General features: G+C 33.3%; 3 protein-coding genes across 3 annotated transcripts; 2 read left to right on the forward strand and 1 right to left on the reverse strand.

Moving 5' to 3' along the window:
* Positions 1-1,356: 1,356 nt before the first annotated feature.
* Positions 1,357-2,670, forward strand: LOC140811468 (xyloglucan endotransglucosylase protein 1-like). The gene is made up of 3 exons (XM_073169364.1): positions 1,357-1,676; positions 1,767-1,960; positions 2,072-2,670. The coding sequence occupies exons 1-3, from the start codon at positions 1,425-1,427 to the stop codon at positions 2,466-2,468; spliced, it is 843 nt and encodes a 280-aa protein (XP_073025465.1). The 5' UTR covers positions 1,357-1,424; the 3' UTR covers positions 2,469-2,670.
* A 2,202-nt stretch (positions 2,671-4,872) lies between these two features.
* LOC140811653 (beta-D-glucosyl crocetin beta-1,6-glucosyltransferase-like) lies at positions 4,873-13,229 on the reverse strand. Its single transcript, XM_073169683.1, has 3 exons — positions 13,080-13,229; positions 12,179-12,901; positions 4,873-6,228 (listed from the first exon to the last, which is right to left on the reverse strand). The coding sequence occupies exons 2-3, from the start codon at positions 12,890-12,892 to the stop codon at positions 4,888-4,890; spliced, it is 2,055 nt and encodes a 684-aa protein (XP_073025784.1). The 5' UTR covers positions 12,893-12,901; positions 13,080-13,229; the 3' UTR covers positions 4,873-4,887.
* LOC140811654 (xyloglucan endotransglucosylase/hydrolase protein 24-like) lies at positions 8,330-9,544 on the forward strand. The gene is made up of 3 exons (XM_073169684.1): positions 8,330-8,655; positions 8,745-8,938; positions 9,032-9,544. Exons 1-3 carry the CDS (start codon positions 8,386-8,388, stop codon positions 9,405-9,407), a joined length of 840 nt encoding a protein of 279 aa, XP_073025785.1. The 5' UTR covers positions 8,330-8,385; the 3' UTR covers positions 9,408-9,544.
* Positions 13,230-18,871: the final 5,642 nt, after the last annotated feature.

An 18,871-nucleotide genomic window follows, 5' to 3' on the forward strand; every position in this document is an offset into this window, starting at 1 on the left:
TCGGGCTACCATCAACTGAGAAAATATATTCCCGAGACAACATCTCTCCGGGCTATTAGAAGCTCGGGCTTCCAGACAAACTCTCGGGTGATGGCTTTCTACCCGAACTACCTCGATAGTAGCAACGCACTCGAGTGCACATGTATATGATACTTTATTTTGGTAATCATTACTGTCAAAATCACAGGGATCATTTTGCCATAATTAGTAAGTGGACAATGAAAATAAGGTCATCATTGATTTTCTTGCTATAAATATCAGGTTTGCTCAAACTTAAAATATTTAATTACTATCGCCTACAACATTTACTACAAGATTCTCTAAAACTCTTCACTGACTTGGGCATTGGATTGCTCACATCAGAGAATCTTCCGGCGCCCATTAACGTTTTTTCTCTCTTGAGAGTGCATGTCCAGATGTCCGAGCAACCATCTCCAGCTCACCAACCCAATCCAATTTAATCGTCCACTACGCTCGCACCCGATTCACCCATTAATCATCAATATATATATATATATATATATATATATATATATATATATATATATATATATATATATATATTAGAGAGAAAGGTGCAACAGAGTTCAATTAAAAATTCAAGAGAAAGGAATTTAAAAGAGAACATACGCGTTTCGGAAGATGTCAACTTTAGCTCCATACAGGAGAAGATCCTTCCTCAGCTAAAAGTCATTTCAAAAAAATAAATTTTCTTGCCATAATTTGCCCCAAGTTCTAGGGAAAAGTAGTTGAGAATACGAGAGGATATGGAAATTAATTTTAAATTTGTTTTAACTTTAAAAATATTTTCTTTTAAACATTTTTTCAATATCTGGTATTTTTTTTTACAACTTTTGGAGGTTTAAAAGAGTAAAAATAAAATTTGGGTTTTAAAGAAATTAAATAATTATTGCTTTACATGTTTCTATTTTATATATTTTAAAAAAAATTATTTAGAGTATATTTATTTAGCACGTCGTTTATAAAGTCCAATAAGCTATACAAGGGAGGAACTGGACCAATACCTTCCTAACACAAGCATGACAAGCAAACAACCTAATTCTTAGATCGTATCGATCTCTTAGGGAAAAAAATAAAAAAAGGAATCATCTTATTTAGATGAAACAATAATTTGACGTCATATTTATGAAAAATGGAGTTTCATTAATTATCGAGCTGACTATGCTTAAACATATAATTAATTTATTAAAGTTTTCCCACCAAAACTAGCTGTAGGCAGTTGTTTCTGATCGATCCCTTCCTGTGACGAACCTTGGATAGCGTGTCAACTATGGCAGGCCTAACATTTTCCTATATATATATATCTTTTTCCTGATCAACCAAGGCATTCAAAACTCTATTCTCCAATCTTCCTACACGCCGTTCTTCTTTGAGGATTAAATCCCATCAAGAATCAAAGAAAAATGTTTAAGCTTTTAGTGGTTGTGGCCTTCCTATTTGGCGCGGCAGCCGCAGGTAATTTCAGCGAAGAGATCACCATAACTTGGGGAAATGGAAATGGTAAGGTACTCAACGGGGGACAGGTTGTATCCTTGTCCCTTGATAAGTCAACCGGCTCGGGTTTCGAATCCAACGGCCAGTACTTATTTGGAAGATTTGATATGGAAATGAAGCTAGTGCCCAACAATTCAGCTGGCACTGTCACTACGTTTTATGTAAGTTTAGTCTCTTGAAAGAGAGAGTACATTTGAAATTCGAGTATTTTTAATTAATACGTCGTGACATCATCAAAGAACTGCGCGCAGATGTCGTCTCAAGGAAATGCACATGATGAAATTGATCTGGAGTTCTTGGGGAATGCCAGTGGACAACCTTATACTTTGCATACAAATATATTCGCGAAAGGCAACGGCGGCCGGGAGCAACAGTTCCGGCTTTGGTTCGACCCAACTGTGGCATTCCATAATTACACCATTCTTTGGAACTCACAACGCATCATGTAAGCATCACACAAACACTCTTTTAAATGTAATAATACATATTTTCCATCTGATTCATGAACTACATGTATTATATCATATCTCATACGGTTTCATTTCCTTGTGGGTAGTATCTTGGTGGATAACACACCGATTAGGGTTTTCATCAACTACGAATCACAAGGCGTTCCATTCCCCAACAGCCAACCCATGAAATTGTACGCAAGTCTGTGGAACGCCGATGACTGGGCCACACAAGGCGGGCAGGTGAAAACCGATTGGTCCCTGGCTCCTTTTACTGCATACTACATGAATTACAACGCCAATGCCTGCGTTGTTACCGCGTCCGGAAATTCGTGCGAAAATTCCACCGTAGGTAATCAGGCATGGAAGACGCAGGGATTAGATGCCAATGGCATAAACAGTATCCGTTGGGTGCAGGAGAGGTATATGATCTACAATTACTGCACCGACGCCAAGAGGTTTCCCAGTGGTTTTCCCAAGGAATGCCAACTCCCAAGTTTTTAAGGATGGAAGCGCAGCCGCCGCCATTGCTGATTGAGCAAGTTCATATGCCTTGTGCTTATTTTGTAATTGATTAATGAATATTTCTTTATTTTTTGCCTCCAATGAATGTGAAAACATTGGAGCTAGTACTGAATAATTTTTGGTGTTTAAAATATAATAAATACATTGGTGCTCTTTTTTTAAAATATTTATTAATTTATTTCCTTTTGTTTTTGAATTATGAAACAATATATATTTTTATTTTGGTTTTGATAATATCCGAGTATTGAAATTTATTATTATTAAATGATCTAATTAGGCGAGTACTGGTAGTTGACCTGAACAAGAAATTACACGAGATTAAATATTTAATTCCCCGAATTTAATTTTTAAAAGGTATGTCTATTGTGAGACGGTCTTACGAATTTTTATCTGTGAAACGGGTCAACCCTACCGATATTCACAATAAAAAATAATACTCTTAACATTAAAAAGCAATACTTTTTCATGGATGACTCAAATAAGATATCAATCTCACAAAATACGACGTGTGATACCGTCTCACACAAAGTTTTGTCATTTTAAAAGGGTTACTATAAATCTGTTGAAAGTAAAATTTCATGCTGGCTCAAGTTATTGATTTTATATAGGTACGTAAAATCCCAAAACCCGGTAGATGAGATGATAATTTATTAAAGATGTCTGTTTCCGAATATATAAATAAAATAATGACTTTAGGTTCATTAATGATCGTTTACATTAGCATTGACAAATTAATCAACTTGTTTTTATCGTGTCGTTAGGGCTGGTTTTGACAGTGAATAATTTGAAACTTAAAATTTAGAAAGAAAAAAAGAAAAGAAATTTCTTCGTTGGACCCACTACCAGTTCTTAACTATATTCTTCAATATCTTCACTTGTAATTAATAATTGATGTTGTTTTGGAAATAATATAGCTTTTAACTTTGGCTTAATTTTATATTATATATCGATTTTGTTGCTATATATATATCATTTATGGCTTAATTTTATATTATATATTGAATTTGTTGCTATATATATATCATTTATTTGTAAGGCAAAGAGTTTATTGGTATTAGTTGCTCAGACGCTTTATATATTCTAATAATATTGGTCAGAATTATGAATTCATAATCCAATAAGAGAATATTTATCATAATCTCAGCCATATTAAATGTGCTTTTTATTTTCATTTATTTTCATTTTGAGAGAAGGATGGATAAATTAACTCTCCCAAAATCAAGAAAATCTCATTCCCAATTTTGTGGAACGAGCTTCTTGCTCTTGTAATATTTACTTGCCCGATTTGTTTTTTTTAGTTTTTTTTATATAGAAAGATACTCTTTATGAGACGGTTTCATGAGTCAATTTTGTCAGAAAAATATTCTAATTAAGTCATTCATGAAAAATATTAATTTTTATGTAAAAAAATATTATTTTTTTATTACAAATACGAGTAGAAAATAAGTATTTATGAGATCGTATCGTAAGAGACCTATATATATGCATATGGAGAACGATGTTTCAGTCCTTCTATTTTAAAGTTAAATACTTTTAATATTTGAATATTATATAACACGAGTACAGTTTTGATCCCGAACTTTCAAATATGACAAAAATAGTCCTAGAATCAATTACTAACTTCCACCATTTCTCTACTTGCTACCTTCATTATTTCCCACTAGAGATCATTCCATGAAGTGAGAATAAAATTTGAGAAATTTTGGTGCAACGTTTAGTGTTTTTTTTTTCTCCCATGGAAATTTTGCGATTCGGAAATGAAGATAACTTTTGAACTTGAAAGATTAAAAAGATGTTGAGCCATCAAAATCACCATTTACGAATTCTTGTAATTGATTTTCATATTCTTCTTGGATGTTTCTACTGCAACAATTCATAAAAAGTATTATTTTTACTATTAATATCGATAAAGTTACCCGTCTCACAAATAAATATTCGTGATACCGTATCACAAGAGACCTACTCATTGTTCAACATAGATAATATATACGGTAATAAGAGATTCTTAAATGGCTTATCAATTTTTTTCGTAAAATACTTGTATCAAACCACGTAATCATATAACTAAAAAAATAAAAACAAAAATAAAGCTATTTAAAATATGCATTCACATTACATGCGTAACTATTGTTAATACTCATGAGCAATATCAAATGCACTTAATAAGTATCTTTCTGACCAAATTAATTACGCAATATTTTTTCAAAGCTTTGCATTGAGTTGCATGTATCCGGAGTGGACCTAACAAGCCACACTAGCCGGTGATCCAAAAGGTGCATGCATACAATGTATGCTAAACAAAAACATCAACCTAAACCTGCCCGGTCTTATGTCTAAAAACTAAAACCAGACATTCATAAACAAAAGCAAACCAAATTACTATTGAATGGTGATTTGATCAATGAAACATACGTTTGCCCTTGGAACAAATTTTCACAAATTCATGAACAACGTCATCGACTTCTGCGTCCCCTTTCTTTCTCATCTTCTGGCTCAAGTCTCCGGCCTTTTTCCGAATAGATTCTCCAGCCTTATCCGCCACAACTTTCTGTATCACCTCTGCCACTGTTGCCCGGTCTAGCCTCCCAGACTTATCTCTCATAACTTCAGATCCAATGCCCAGTTCTTCGATCAGCCTTGCATTGATCGGTTGATCAAGGTGCATCGGCATGGCTATGATTGGAACACCGAAATGCATGCCTTCTATTATGGAACTGCATCCACAATGGCTAACAAATCCGCCAATATTCATATGTCCCAAGATTTTCGTCTGCGGAGCCCATCCCTCAACCACTAAACCCCTACCTCTAACCCTCTCCAAAAACCCTTTTGGTAGGGATTCTTCAAGATCAATTTTCTGACCTTTTGGGAACCTCACAACCCATATGAAGTTCACTTTGCTCAGCTCCAAACCGTGGGCAAGTTCATTCATATCATCCTTTTTCAAGAAATATTCACTGCCAAAAGAAACAAAAATAGTGGATTTCTTACCTTTCAGGTCCAGCCAATCTAAGATTTCTGATGATTCATCTGTCTCAAGACTAGGGTCTGGAACCAAAGAGCCAACGGGAACAACTTTCTTGCCTAGCAACTTAGAAAGATAGTCAATGTATCTTCCTTCAAATTCTTCAAAACCCTTCACCAGAACAATCCCACTAGACCTCTCAATCCCTTGAAAGGCTATCTCTTTCACTTCCTCATCTTCCGATGACTCCAACAATTTGGAGCGATGAACTACCTCGTAGTCACGATAAAATATAGCAGGGAATGGAAAATCAACATCCGGTGTCTTGAAAAAATGAAACATGAAGGCAGTCATAATAGCACTGCTGGTGATAAATTCAACAGCAGGTATTTTAATTGCTGCAGCAGCTAACGGAGCCCATGGCTGAAGAAAATCGTATATCAGCAAATCAGGCCTGATGGCTCTGAGAATACACGAAAACTCTGGGGCAGACATCTCCAAGGCTTTTTTGAGGGTTGGCATAAGATGGGGTGGGAGGCCATTTGTGGTGTGGTGACTTACAGGAAGACCGGGTAAAACCGGTAAATGTAATTCAACTAGTTGAATCTTGGAAGCAAGTTTTTGGCCAATCTTGTTCTTTATGGAACTCAGATTAGCAGGAGAAGAACATAGGTAGATGATGAAGTTTCTAGCAGCGAGCCTTTTGGCTAACTCGAGGTATGGCGAAATGTGGCCATGAGCAAGCCATGGAAACATAAGGACACGAAGAGATTTCTTGCCATTCATTAGAGACCCCATGACTCAAATAAAACTTCAGTCTTAATTAGGCTGTTTTCCTGGTATGAATTTGCAGAGGTTAAAGAATGACAGTTGATTTATAACGGTTGTGCAAGTAGGATAAGGAAAAATCCATAATAATTATTGCAATATTCTACATTCCTTTTGCAAAATGGACGTGTAAGGAAACATCCTCTTTAGTTTTGGATAATGGTTAAATTTGGAAGTGACCTATCGACATGCATATGGTACGTGAAGTTTACTGGTATCATAAAAGGAAACATAATCCTTGTCCTTGCCTAGCATGTATACGTAAATTTAGGTAATAAATCAATTAAATTAATTTAGCTTCGATTTTGTTTTTTTGGTGATCAAATTCCATTTGTATTTCCCTCTCTTTGCTTCTTATGTAATTTTGTCAGCAATAATCAATGTCCCACGGAAAAGGAATAAATTGCAAAACAAGTAAAAATAACTGAACAAAAATGAAAATTTGGTTAGGTAAAAGACCAGCTTAAATTGGAATACTGAATAAATATTGGTGTCTAAAATATATGAAAGTTTTTTTTCAATTTAGTTTATTCTGTTATTTTGACTATCGTACCAACATTTGGAAATATGAAAAAATTTGGTAATTATATTCGCCTATTGAAACTTAGGAGAAATTTCATTTTTGCTCTTATACAGTTTTCTTTTTTGTCATTGGTCATTTATGTTTTCAAATTTAAGTCTTAATTCATTATCTTTTGTATATTTGAAATTTTATTTAATTTTTTGACGTTCAGTTAGAATGATACAAATGCGACACTAATGTATACAATGTTACTTATTTAGCTCCGATGAAAAAAGATGAAAACTGACAAAAATTAAAAGATACAATGTAGCGTCCGTACTTGAGCCACTATTGAACATACAGACTAATAAGCATGCATAATTAAACTTGATAACAACAATTAAACAACGAAAATCAACTAATTTAATCATCTTACAACCCAAACGAAAAGAGAACAATAATATCAGTCTTAATACAACCAAATCGAAATCATAATCATGCACGAAAATACGAAAAACCAAATAAAATTTTCACTGGATCACCACAAAAAACACAACTGCTCTGGTTGTCTAAACCGTCCAATTTAAGACTTTCTCCGTGGAATGGGGGGTAGTCCAAGATAAAAACAAGGACGTGAGCGATAATCGCTCTATACAAGAATATACGAATATTCAAACTGATATGATGAATGTGAAATGGATATGCTCGGATGTCAAGGATCAAATCAAGAATTTCATGCACATCTAGAGACGTCTGAGTGTATAATCTCTGCTTCATTAATAGGATGCATCCAGACTAGTTCAGAATATCCGAACTCAATCTTATCTGACACATATTATAATCATATTTGTCCAATTTGATTTCTTGGAATAATGTAATCTGAAGTAGAATAGGTGGTCTATTTTAAATTCGATGGATCTCAACATTCTGATCCTCAATTAATGAATTCCTTAATAATGTCTAATTAATAATTCTTTAATCATGTCTTAATTGATACTTCATTCAAAATAAAGATTCGGATCATTAAATATAAAACTAAATTGAAATTTGATTACACAGCGCTATGGAAGGCAATGGGCCGTTTTAAACATGACCACACATTAAACGGGTTGTGGAACATGTCTAAACCTATTCAACGGGTCTAGAACCTGATCCAAGATAGGTGACGGGTCCAAGATAGCCCGATTATAATTATTATGGCTCACTCACAGAATAAAGTTGGAACGAACAAAGTTTTTGAGCAACGCCCATATAGGCCCAAACTCACTATGACTCTTGAAAAAGCCTTGCAATTTTATCAACAGAAGGCTTTGTTGATTTATTTGCAGCCCACCAAGAATGAGCCCAACCGTGCAGCTTCGTGGAGCTGGGAATTTATGGGCATTATTATTTGGTAATAAATGGCAGATGTTTGACGCGTTCCAATCCAGCTCACAGTATCACCGCTCTTCGAACACGGATACTTTCATACACAGCTGGCCCCGACCCCAGCACCAACCCCGCGCCACACCCCACTATCTATATAAATGAGATTTCACCATGCAAACTTCATTCATCTCATAAATTTCCGACATTCTTCTCTTCTCTCTCTGCTTCACAAAATGGCAATCTCAAATTTAACCATGCTTCTTATACTTTCCATCTTCATTGCTTCTTTCTTCACGGCTTCGGCTGATTTCTACCGGGATGCTGAGATCTCATGGGGCCAAGGCCGTGGCAAGATTCTTGAAGGTGGGCGTGTCTTAACTTTATCCCTGGACCAGGATTCGGGCTCCGGCTTCCAGTCCAGGAATGAGTATTTGCTGGGACGGTTTGATATACAACTCAAGCTTGTTCCTGGAAATTCTGCTGGAACCGTCACCACATTCTTTGTAAGTCGTGAACTAGTAGTCGTTCCGTTCCCTTTTTACTCACTACCAGATTTTGTTTGATCTAACTCATGTATGTTTCTACTGTACAGTTATCATCTCAGGGTGTGGGACACGACGAAATTGATTTCGAGTTCTTGGGAAATTCTTCTGGAGAGCCATACACGATTCACACAAATGTTTATGCACAAGGGAAAGGAGACAAAGAACAGCAGTTCCGCCTCTGGTTCGATCCAACGGTGGCATTCCACACGTACTCTATCGTCTGGAATTCCCAACGCATAATGTATGTACAATGAAACTAGTTGATGTTTTTATTTGGGTAACAAAGCTTTTGAATTTCTTATGTTATGGGGCTTAACAATTTTTCTTATTTCAGATTCTTGGTGGACAATATTCCTCTCAGAGTATTCAACAATAACGAAGCAATCGGGACTCCATACCCGAAAAACCAAGCCATGAGAGTATACTGCAGCTTATGGAATGCAGACGACTGGGCAACACAAGGTGGCCGAGTCAAGACTGACTGGACTAAAGCTCCTTTTGTGGCAACTTACAGGGATTTCAACATTGTTTCTTCAAAGCCTGGAGATTCTTTGAATAATAACCAGGCTTGGCAAACTCAGGCATTAGATGCTAATGGAAGAAACAGATTGAGATGGGTTCAACAAAAGTATATGATTTACAATTACTGCTCTGATATCAAGAGGTTTCCTCAGGGAATCCCCGCTGAATGCAAGAGCTCAAGATTCTAAAGTTTTATTCTTTGTTTTTTTCATCTGTAATTTGATCTACTCTTCACAGGAATTCTTTATTCTTTCATTGAATGTTGCATTGTGTCGTGGAAATGTAAAAAAATAGATATTGATGAATGTTATATTTTTCCGGTTCATTTCGCCACTCATTATCAGAAAAGATCCCTTTAATTTTTTTCCTGCAATTCTTCAAGAAACGGCATCCTTGAAAGGAAATTAAGAAACAAGAGCCATTAACATCACTCATATACGAAAACCAAGAATCAAAATGAAACGAGGAAAAGAATTGATTGATAAGGAAAACGTAAAAAATGCAATTTTTAATCAATCCAACGGCTATAGGAATTGCAATGTGCTACAGTACTTTCATTATGCTACGCGGACCAATGGCTTCATTCCCTACGAGAATGATGATATATTTATCAACCTACATCCTTCATAATGAGCCTGCTAACTTATATGTCACCGTTCAGTGACTGCGAATCAGTCAAGCAAAGAATCCCCCAGCCATTTCAAGACGGAAAATGAGATTTACAAACAATGGAAACAAAAGTTAGATTCTTGATATTCCGTGCATGAAGTTACAGTCTAACCGGCACACCAAAACAAAGATTCTTTAGGCCTACTGCAATAAATACACATGAAGATAGAGATGTTAGTGATGCATAAAACAAAGAAGACTAAGTTGAATAATGTTTAGAGAAGACTGGTATTCGAGATTTCCAAGTATTTCGATATTTTAACAATGATAAATTCAAAAATTATTTGTGTCATAATGCCAATTTAAAGGAGTGGTAAAAGTTCGTCATCCCGGAATACTTGGATAGAATAATTAATCCTCAAAATTTTGACGAGATGCCTAAAATGGGATTTTGCCTTTGACTACCCTGAAAGGGTACACGGAAAACAGCCTCAATTGATCCAACATTGCAAAAAGCAAATCTACCCCAGAGAACTGCCAAAAAAAATACAAATACACCAAAAGTTCTAATCTTTAATGGATGTATCACCAATGGTTATCTTCATTCTTCAAGATTGTTGTCTTGTACATCTTTTTCCATATAAACAAAAAGAGCACGTTATGCTGAATAAATTTTAAAGCGGGGAATGAAATGTTTAAACAAATGTATTTGCAATAAAAGATTCAAGACTAAACAAATTTACAAAATATCCATAGTTTGACCAAAAGGATAGGTTAAAAGCATGTTTAAGTCGTAGTATTTCAGTACAAATATTTCTTCCCAAGAAAAAAATGATGAAAAAATGTCATTACATAGACATGAAAAAAATCAATTTTCTCAAAAGGCTAAAATGTCACTAAATCAAAGTTTCTAATCACCGGAACATGAACTAAAAATAGCAAAAACTTGATTTGACAAGGAAGGAACAAGAAAAAAAAGAGGGATGTCGGAAAAAAAATTGGCTTTCATCTAAGCGAATGCGAAATCCAGTTTCCCAATAAACCAACAAGATATCATTAAAACCCATCAATGACAAGAACAAATACATAAGAATTTCTATAACAGTTGGGGGCAAAAACTTGGAAGTAAAACCCATGTTGCAAAAAAGTGTACCCCCATACAAAGCCCTGGGGGAGAGAGAGCTGAAGGCTTGCGTGGATGACTGGTTTGAGAAAAGAGAATAGCTAATAAGCAAAGGGCTGTTTGGTTGAACCGCACAGAAGGGGGAAGGAAATTACAGGAAAATGTAACGGGCACACAAGCTGAAACAGTAATTATTCAAAATGAATTAGCTAGCAAGATAGAGTCTTTATAGATACTCTATTTTTACAGAGTACCAACCAAAGAATGCTTGCATATTGAAGCACAGTGGAATCCGTATCACTGACCATTATTACCAGGAGTGAAGCACAATAATATGGAAAAATCTCATCACCATTGATTAGTACTGAGAACTAGTCATAATCAAAGATTAAAAATTTGTTCCATGGCATGACTTTAACATAAGTCTAATTTCTACGCAAGAAGAAATAGGGATATCCGTGTCAAAATATGGCTACTGTATGGTAATACACACGAAGGTACGGCCAGAACAAAATACGTTCTCCAAGTCTTGGATCTCAGAAGGATTTTAACTACACGATATATGTATTATTTTTGTCATGATGTTAACATGAAAACGTGAAGCTTTTATAATTGACAAGACAATAGTTTTGGCTCCATGTTCCATTGTTATGTTTCATATCATGACTCGTGTACGCATATGAATGGCACATGTATCATTTCAAAATACCAAATTAGAGCGGAAATTTCCGAAACTCAAGTTGTGGAATCCGGTTCTAAAAAGTACCTTCAAGAAAAGGAGCCTCAAAACTACATTAACATAAATTAATCTTAGAAATGTATGCTGTTAAACTTGTTCGGCTGTAGTGAAGCTTATTCCACAATATATTCAATCCACGCAAGAAATAGCTCTCAAAAATATAAAACTGTCACCGAGAAAACCAAACTTCTTATTAAAGAAATCGAAGTTAACAAACCATAAGGCACGACTAGCAAAATTGAATCTTCTCCATTTGGCTAGAAAAGAAAGCCTTCCAACCTCTATCAGTTTGAAATGTTAACTATATGTGTGAATCATTGTTTCCTGGCAGCATGTTGCATGTAACAGGCGACCCCCATCACAGCTACAGCAGCAAAGGTTGAGCCTGCCATCACCACCCAATCCTTTTGCTTCAAATTACCAGTTATTCCCTTCCTTCCAACCCCAACTGCAGCGTTTCCAAGAACACCATAAACATCATCTAGAACTGCTCTTTCCTTCATTATGAACTCGTTAATCAACTCTTCTTTTTCATCCACTCTACTCTCTAGATCACCTATTTCCACCTTCATTTTCGCAACTGTCTTCTCCAGATCATTCTTCAACGTCTCCAAAGTCTTCATTCTTCCCACAGCCGACTCCAAGTCGTCGACTTCCTTCCTCAAATCCAAGATATACTTTCCTTTTCTCTCCAACTCATCCCTAATACTGCTTTCTACTCCCTCCAAATTCTCAACTTTGGACACCAGCAAGTTCCTCTCTTTCTGCAAGGCCTCCAACTTAACATCCTTTTCCTTTTCCCTATCTTTCATCCCCATCAAACCCCTCTTCAAATCCGATAACTCAAGAGTGGAATCCTGCAAATCGCTCATGGTAGAAACCAAATCATGCTGCAGCCTTGCAACCTCAGCTTCCAGCTCCGCAGCTCTAGCTGCCACTGCTCCTAAAGCCTTATTTTCTGACTCTGCTTCATCAACCTTATTTTTTAGCTCCACGTTGCCATCTCTTAACACTTTGACAGAGTCCTTCAACTCTTCAATGCTCTGCTTATATTCCCTGTTTTTCCGTGCGATTTCATCGTTTTCTTGCTTAAGGCCATCGACCTTCTGATTGAGTCCTGAAGTTTCCGACGCATCATCCCCAGTAATTTCCAATTCCGGATCATCGTATATTTCCCCATTGATCATCGTCTCATCTGCCATTTCTTATCCCTAAACAAGTCAAAAAGAATATAAAAAAATTGAGTCGAAAAATAAGAAAATAATTTCCAATTTTAGTAAAAGAAACAAAAAATTCGACGAAATCACAAAGCTCGACGATTGTACCCTAAAACTACAAAATAAATAAACAAAAACAGCATCCTGAATTGAGTTTATGATAAAAGTGTACCTCGACAAAAATATTCCCAGCAGCGAAACAGAGGGTAGCGAAACCAACGGCAACACTTTCACTCAAATCGGATTTCCGAAGAAGAAATAAAAGGAAAGTTTAAGCTATTTTGGCCAGCCTTACTCTGCAGAAATGCCAATTACGGTGCTTTCAGAAATGTTCGTAGCACGTGCTAAAAGTTATGGGCCTCCTCATTCCGGGCTACTAAATTGAGCCCGTTAGTTTAGGCCTGCAAAATTAAACAACAAAATCCAATTATCCAATTGTCCATCATTTAAACTTAAATGGATTCAACCAATTGAAGCCCAACGATCAGCCCTAGATACATTTAGTCAACTAAAATTTATGTCACACACAAAAAATGTGTGGAAAAACATTAAATGGTGATAAGAGCAACGACTGTTAGTAGGTGAGAACAGGGTGCTGGGGGATTAATTCTGAAAAATATTAAATATTTGTGTTTCAGAAAATTGAAAAGGATCGAAGATCTTGCGGTGTATTTAATCGGAAAAATTATATTTTTGATTTTGTAATTTTTTTCGATTTTAGTCGTCTATATTATCAAATTTAAGTTGTAATCATGGGTCTTTCAATTTTTGACAGTTTAGTATTTTTCAGCTGTTATCTGCTTATGTGTCACTCACATGTATAAAAAAGAACTAGGATTGTAAAAAAAAAAAAAAACAAAGGATTATGCTACATGTACAAATTGAGATACATATTAATGAATTTGAAATTACAAAAGTATCTTAAATGCACTTTTGAGAAAAAAATTAAATAATGAATATGAAATTACAAAATTATCTTAAATGCACTTTTGAGAAAAAAATTAAATAAAGTGTACGAAAAATTTTGTAACTCAATTTGTACATATAGTATTTTTAAAAAACCGATGATATCTTACTAAAATTGAAATTTGACAACTTTAAGTACCAAAAATGTAAAGAGACAAACATACTAAAAATACAATTTTTTGTATTAATTTGATCTCGATGTTTATGAGAACAAGTATATTATCGAAAGCATTAATGGACTTAGACCGAGAAGGAAAAAATGTTATAAAGTGAACTTTTGCATCGTTTAAGTATTTTTTTTTTTTTTTTTGATGTAAATTCCATCATTTTTAACTTAATCTCTCGATTTTTTCATGAGCACTCGCGAAGTACCATAGCTAGCAGCCGGCCAGAAGCATGCATATATGTTACGCTATCCAAAAACATTATTGAAAATGTGCACTTGTTTTTTTATCGATCGATCCCATAGCTAGCCTTTCTCTGAATCGAAATAGCAGAAAACAGACGATTTTTTTTTCTTTTTTTAATCATAACTCAAGATCTACATTATGCTATATTATTTTTGAAAAACAAATAATGTTATAACTTGAAGAAAAAGCATGCATGTGTGCGCAGTGTATCAACCACCGAGCTTCCGTTTATTATTACTTTCAGAGCTTTCAACAAAGGCAACAAGAAACCTCAAAGCTTCCACTCTATACTGCAATGACAGTATATAATCAGCAGTCTCTTCAAACAGATTCTCGACCGCTAGAGTTTCACCGCCCGGCACTATTGTCTTCAACGCCACAATCTTCTTCTCAAACTCGTCTTTTTCTGCGGATTCTTCTTCGTCCCTTGAGATCATCTTCCTCACATGGGTTCTTCTACTTCTTCTCACGCCTCTGGATACGGTGGTGGTGGAGGAGGAGGGTTGGTTGGGCGCTGCTGCCATCCTTGGTTTTGCGGATAATGCAGCGTTGGTTTCGGGTGCTGAGGAGCAAATACTTGTGTTGGAATTCCTCATTAAAGAAAGAGAGATTGAGGATGGAGATACTAGGAACTGTAGGGGGTGGACTTAAATTATTTGCTGAAGAAGCGTCAAAGACAACGAAGCTGGTCCTACCATGGTTTCCGAATACATTTGTTTATGGTATAATTTCGCTGCATGTATTAGAATTTGGTTAAAATAATTACAATGGTCGCTCATGACTCATTGTTCACATTGAAAATGAAGACAAATCTTAAAATATTATAATGCTGAAAATGTGAAGAAAGTCGTGGGAACGAAGGGGCCGGGAAGCGGATATAAAAGGTTAAAAGCACATGTACATGTTATCACATGAACCCTACACTTTCCCTCCCCATGTGCTCCTCTTATGTCTGTAGTCACTTTGAGCCCCACACCTCAGCCTATTACCATAAGCCACAGGTGATCATAAAACTATTGAGATCGGTCAATCTAAATATTTGGTTTTTACACATATTTTTGTCTGAAACTATAGATAATTAATTCAAAGACCGGTCCATATGTCAGCATCTAATATGTATTAGTCTAAACTAATCTATATCTATATCTATATAAATATATGAATGTGAATTGTGAATTTACATAAATATCCTTACTTTCATTTAATAATAATCATTAAATACATGTTTAATTTTTTGTGAATTTACACACTCCATTTTTTATTTTTTCTCCATGTTTGTCATCTATTAATTAATGAAATTTAAAATAAATTGAAGATAAATGAATTTTAGTATTTTCCAATCTATCTATTAATGAATTAATTAATGAAATTTAAAATAAAGTGAAGCTGAATGAAATTTAGCCTTATTTTTTGTTGTAATGAAATTTACACTCTATTTTTTAAATTTTATGATAGAGCAGATACGATATAGCTAATACAAAAGTCACAACTAACGAGCTGAATTCGATTAAAGAAAATGAACAAATATATGATGTTATAATGTGATGTTTTGACACGTTATACAATTTTACGACATGTTTACGCTTATGCTAAGATCATGAAATATATGTTGAGTACAATACTTTTCATTGTTGCATGTTATGTATATGTATTTGTTATTAAGTTACAGGTGTTGAGTCTTTAGATTCACTAGGTGTGATTGATGCAGGTGATCATATTGATCAGGAGATCGGAGGTGCCGAAAACTGAGTAGGCGGGGCTGGATGTGCGCACACTAACCCGAGGACCTTATTTTTTCCGCACGTTTTCATCTATTAATTAATGGAATCTAAACTAAATTGAAGAAAAATAAAATTTAGCATTTATTTTTTGTGATGAAATTAGCAATCCATTTTTTTTAAAAAAAACTTATATCTATAATGAAATTCAATATATTATCTATCTATCTATTATTATTATTACTACTATAATTATTATTATTACTACTATAAATATATGAGTTTGAATTGTGAATTTACATCAATGTCTTTATCTTCATTAAATAATAGTTATCAATATATATCGCTTTGTTTGTTTTGTTTTCATTTATTAATTAATGGAATCTAAACTAAATTGAAGAAAAATAAAATTTAGCATCAACCTTCATTCTTCAGTAATACATGTTTCTTTTGTGTTTTTTTCATATATTAATTATAAATTTTAAAATAAATTGAAGAAAAATAAAATTTAACCTTCTTTTTTTGTAATGACTTCTAAAATAAATTGAAGAAAAATGAAATTTAGCCACTATTTTTTGGAATAAAATTTAAATTTATCTTTCATTTTTTGAAATGAAATTTACACTCTTTTTGTTTTTGTAAAAAAATATATATCTTTAATGAAATTTAAATTAAATTCATTTTTGTTGGATTTCTATTTTTTATTAATTAAATAATTTTAAATAAATCGAATAAAATAAAGTTTACACTATTGTTCAAAATTTTATATTTCTCCAATTTTTAGTAGGTTTTATGTGAAACAGTTTCATTGTTATATAGTCTTCAGAGGGCTGACCCAGTTATTTCAGGAGTAAGAAAATTATTTTTTTTTCACGATTCAAGTTGGATATGAGACATGTTTCACAAAATTCACTCGTGAAACAACCTCATAAAAGTTTTTGTGTCAATTTTATTTTTAACTTAAATAAATTAACATATGTGAATAACGTAAATAATAATAATTAATGTACTTCTCTTCGCTTGTTTGTATTTTTCCATCTATTATTTAATATATTCTAAAATAAATTGAAAAAAAATAAAATTTAGCTACAATTTTTTAGAATGAAATTTAAATTAAGCGTTCATTTTTCGGAATGAAATTTACATATAATTTTTTAAAAAAATTAATATCTTTAGTAAAATTTAAAATAATAATAATAATAAATACATATTCTATTGTTTGTTTTTTTTCTCACCTATCAATTAATTCAAAATAAAATTGAACAAAATGAAATTTAGCCACCATTTTTTGAAATAGAATTTATAATTTATTTGTTTTAAAAAAATATATCTTTAATATAATTTAAAATAATAGAAGAATAATAAAATTTACAATATATTTCACAGAATGAATTATATCCTTATTTTAAAAATAATTCTTTTGTTTGATTTCTTTTATTTTATTTATGAATTTTTATAGTTCTCCAATTTTTGAATTGAAATCATGTGAGCCTGTCTCATGGATATATCCTTCAGATGGGCCAACCGGTCAATAGAAGAATAATAAAATTTACAATGTATTTTCACAGAATGAATTATATCTTTATTTTAAAAATAATTCTTTTTGTTTGACTTCACTTTTTTTTTTTTTTTATGATTTTTATAGTTCTCCAATTTTTGAATTGGTCTTATGTGAGCTGGTCTCATGGATATATCCTTCAGATGGGCCAACCAGTCAATTTTCAGAGTGAAAAACAATGATTTTCACGATTATGGTAGGATATGAGACATGTTCCCGTGAAACAGCTTCGTAGGAGTTTTTATGCAATTTTTATTTTAAACTTGAGTAAATTAACATTCATTAATAACGTAAATAATACACGACTAATATATTTGAAAACTCTAATAAAATTGTGTGAATTTACATATATGTCTTTATTTTAATTAAATAATATTAATAAATACATGTCTTTTTTTGTTTGTTTTCAGGTATTAATGAATTTTATAATAATTGAAGAAAAATGAATTTTTTTTTCTAATGAAATTTACAGCTTTTTTTAAAAAAATTATATCTTTAATGAAATTTAAAATAAGCGACACAATGTCAGCAGCTTAACTCACGAAAACTTCATAGGTGTTCACTCATCCCAATACTATCCTCATTCTTGCACGCTTAACCTAACAAAACTGAATGATAGTGAAAGATTTATCTTTTAGTTCGAATGTTGCTTAATTTTTATGTCAAAAGTTATATTTATTACCCACGACGCAATATTTATTTCTTATAATTGTGATTTACCGTGCAAAGCCCTATACTAAGCAAATAGTGAACATAATGAGGATTGCATTGACGTGGCTGTCAATTTGCCAAATTGTAAAACCCTATGCATAACAAACACAAATAATTGTTTTGTACAATAAGAAAACATTTCAAATGAATCAAAATGAGTTTAAATTGATTTTATGTGTAATATTTACTCTTATATACATCAAATGGATAGAAAAAGATAAATAAAAATGAATTCAAATCATTTTTATGTAAAACAAATTACCAATACATAACTCAAGTTTTAGATCACACTAAAAAAAGTGATCATTACTTTACTTCTTTATGTTACAGGTATAGGATAACAATTAAAATTGAATATGAGAATGAGATGGCAAGAATAACATTATTTAAAAAAGTTGCATCGTCTTTTGTTGGATGTTCTATTGAAGATTTCATTCAAATTCATGACCAGATATAAGATAAAACAAACAAATGATTTTATATCTACATAAATATTGCATCTAACAATAAAGATTTTCAATGCAGAATCTACCAAATAACACATATAAAGATTCATTAAATCAACCAAGCTCCAAGCTCCATAGATTCTTGTTCAAGTTGG

Source organism: Primulina eburnea, chromosome 14, assembly GCF_022965805.1.
Source record: "Primulina eburnea isolate SZY01 chromosome 14, ASM2296580v1, whole genome shotgun sequence".
NCBI lineage: Eukaryota > Viridiplantae > Streptophyta > Magnoliopsida > Lamiales > Gesneriaceae > Primulina > Primulina eburnea.

Excerpts from the sequence above, each read along its gene's own strand:
- LOC140811468 (XM_073169364.1), top strand. The coding sequence starts at position 1,425 with ATGTTTAAGCTTTTAGTGGTTGTGGCCTTCCTATTTGGCGCGGCAGCC. Across the intron at positions 1,677-1,766 it reads GCACTGTCACTACGTTTTAT|ATGTCGTCTCAAGGAAATGC; the intron begins GTAAGTTTAGTC and ends AACTGCGCGCAG. Across the intron at positions 1,961-2,071 it reads TGGAACTCACAACGCATCAT|TATCTTGGTGGATAACACAC; the intron begins GTAAGCATCACA and ends CCTTGTGGGTAG.
- LOC140811654 (XM_073169684.1), top strand. The coding sequence starts at position 8,386 with ATGGCAATCTCAAATTTAACCATGCTTCTTATACTTTCCATCTTCATT. Across the intron at positions 8,656-8,744 it reads GAACCGTCACCACATTCTTT|TTATCATCTCAGGGTGTGGG; the intron begins GTAAGTCGTGAA and ends TCTACTGTACAG. Across the intron at positions 8,939-9,031 it reads TGGAATTCCCAACGCATAAT|ATTCTTGGTGGACAATATTC; the intron begins GTATGTACAATG and ends TTCTTATTTCAG.
- LOC140811653 (XM_073169683.1), bottom strand. The coding sequence starts at position 12,892 with ATGGCAGATGAGACGATGATCAATGGGGAAATATACGATGATCCGGAA. Across the intron at positions 6,229-12,178 it reads TCATAATGAAGGAAAGAGCA|AAATCTCTTCGTGTCCTTAT; the intron begins GTTCTAGATGAT and ends ATGAATGGCAAG.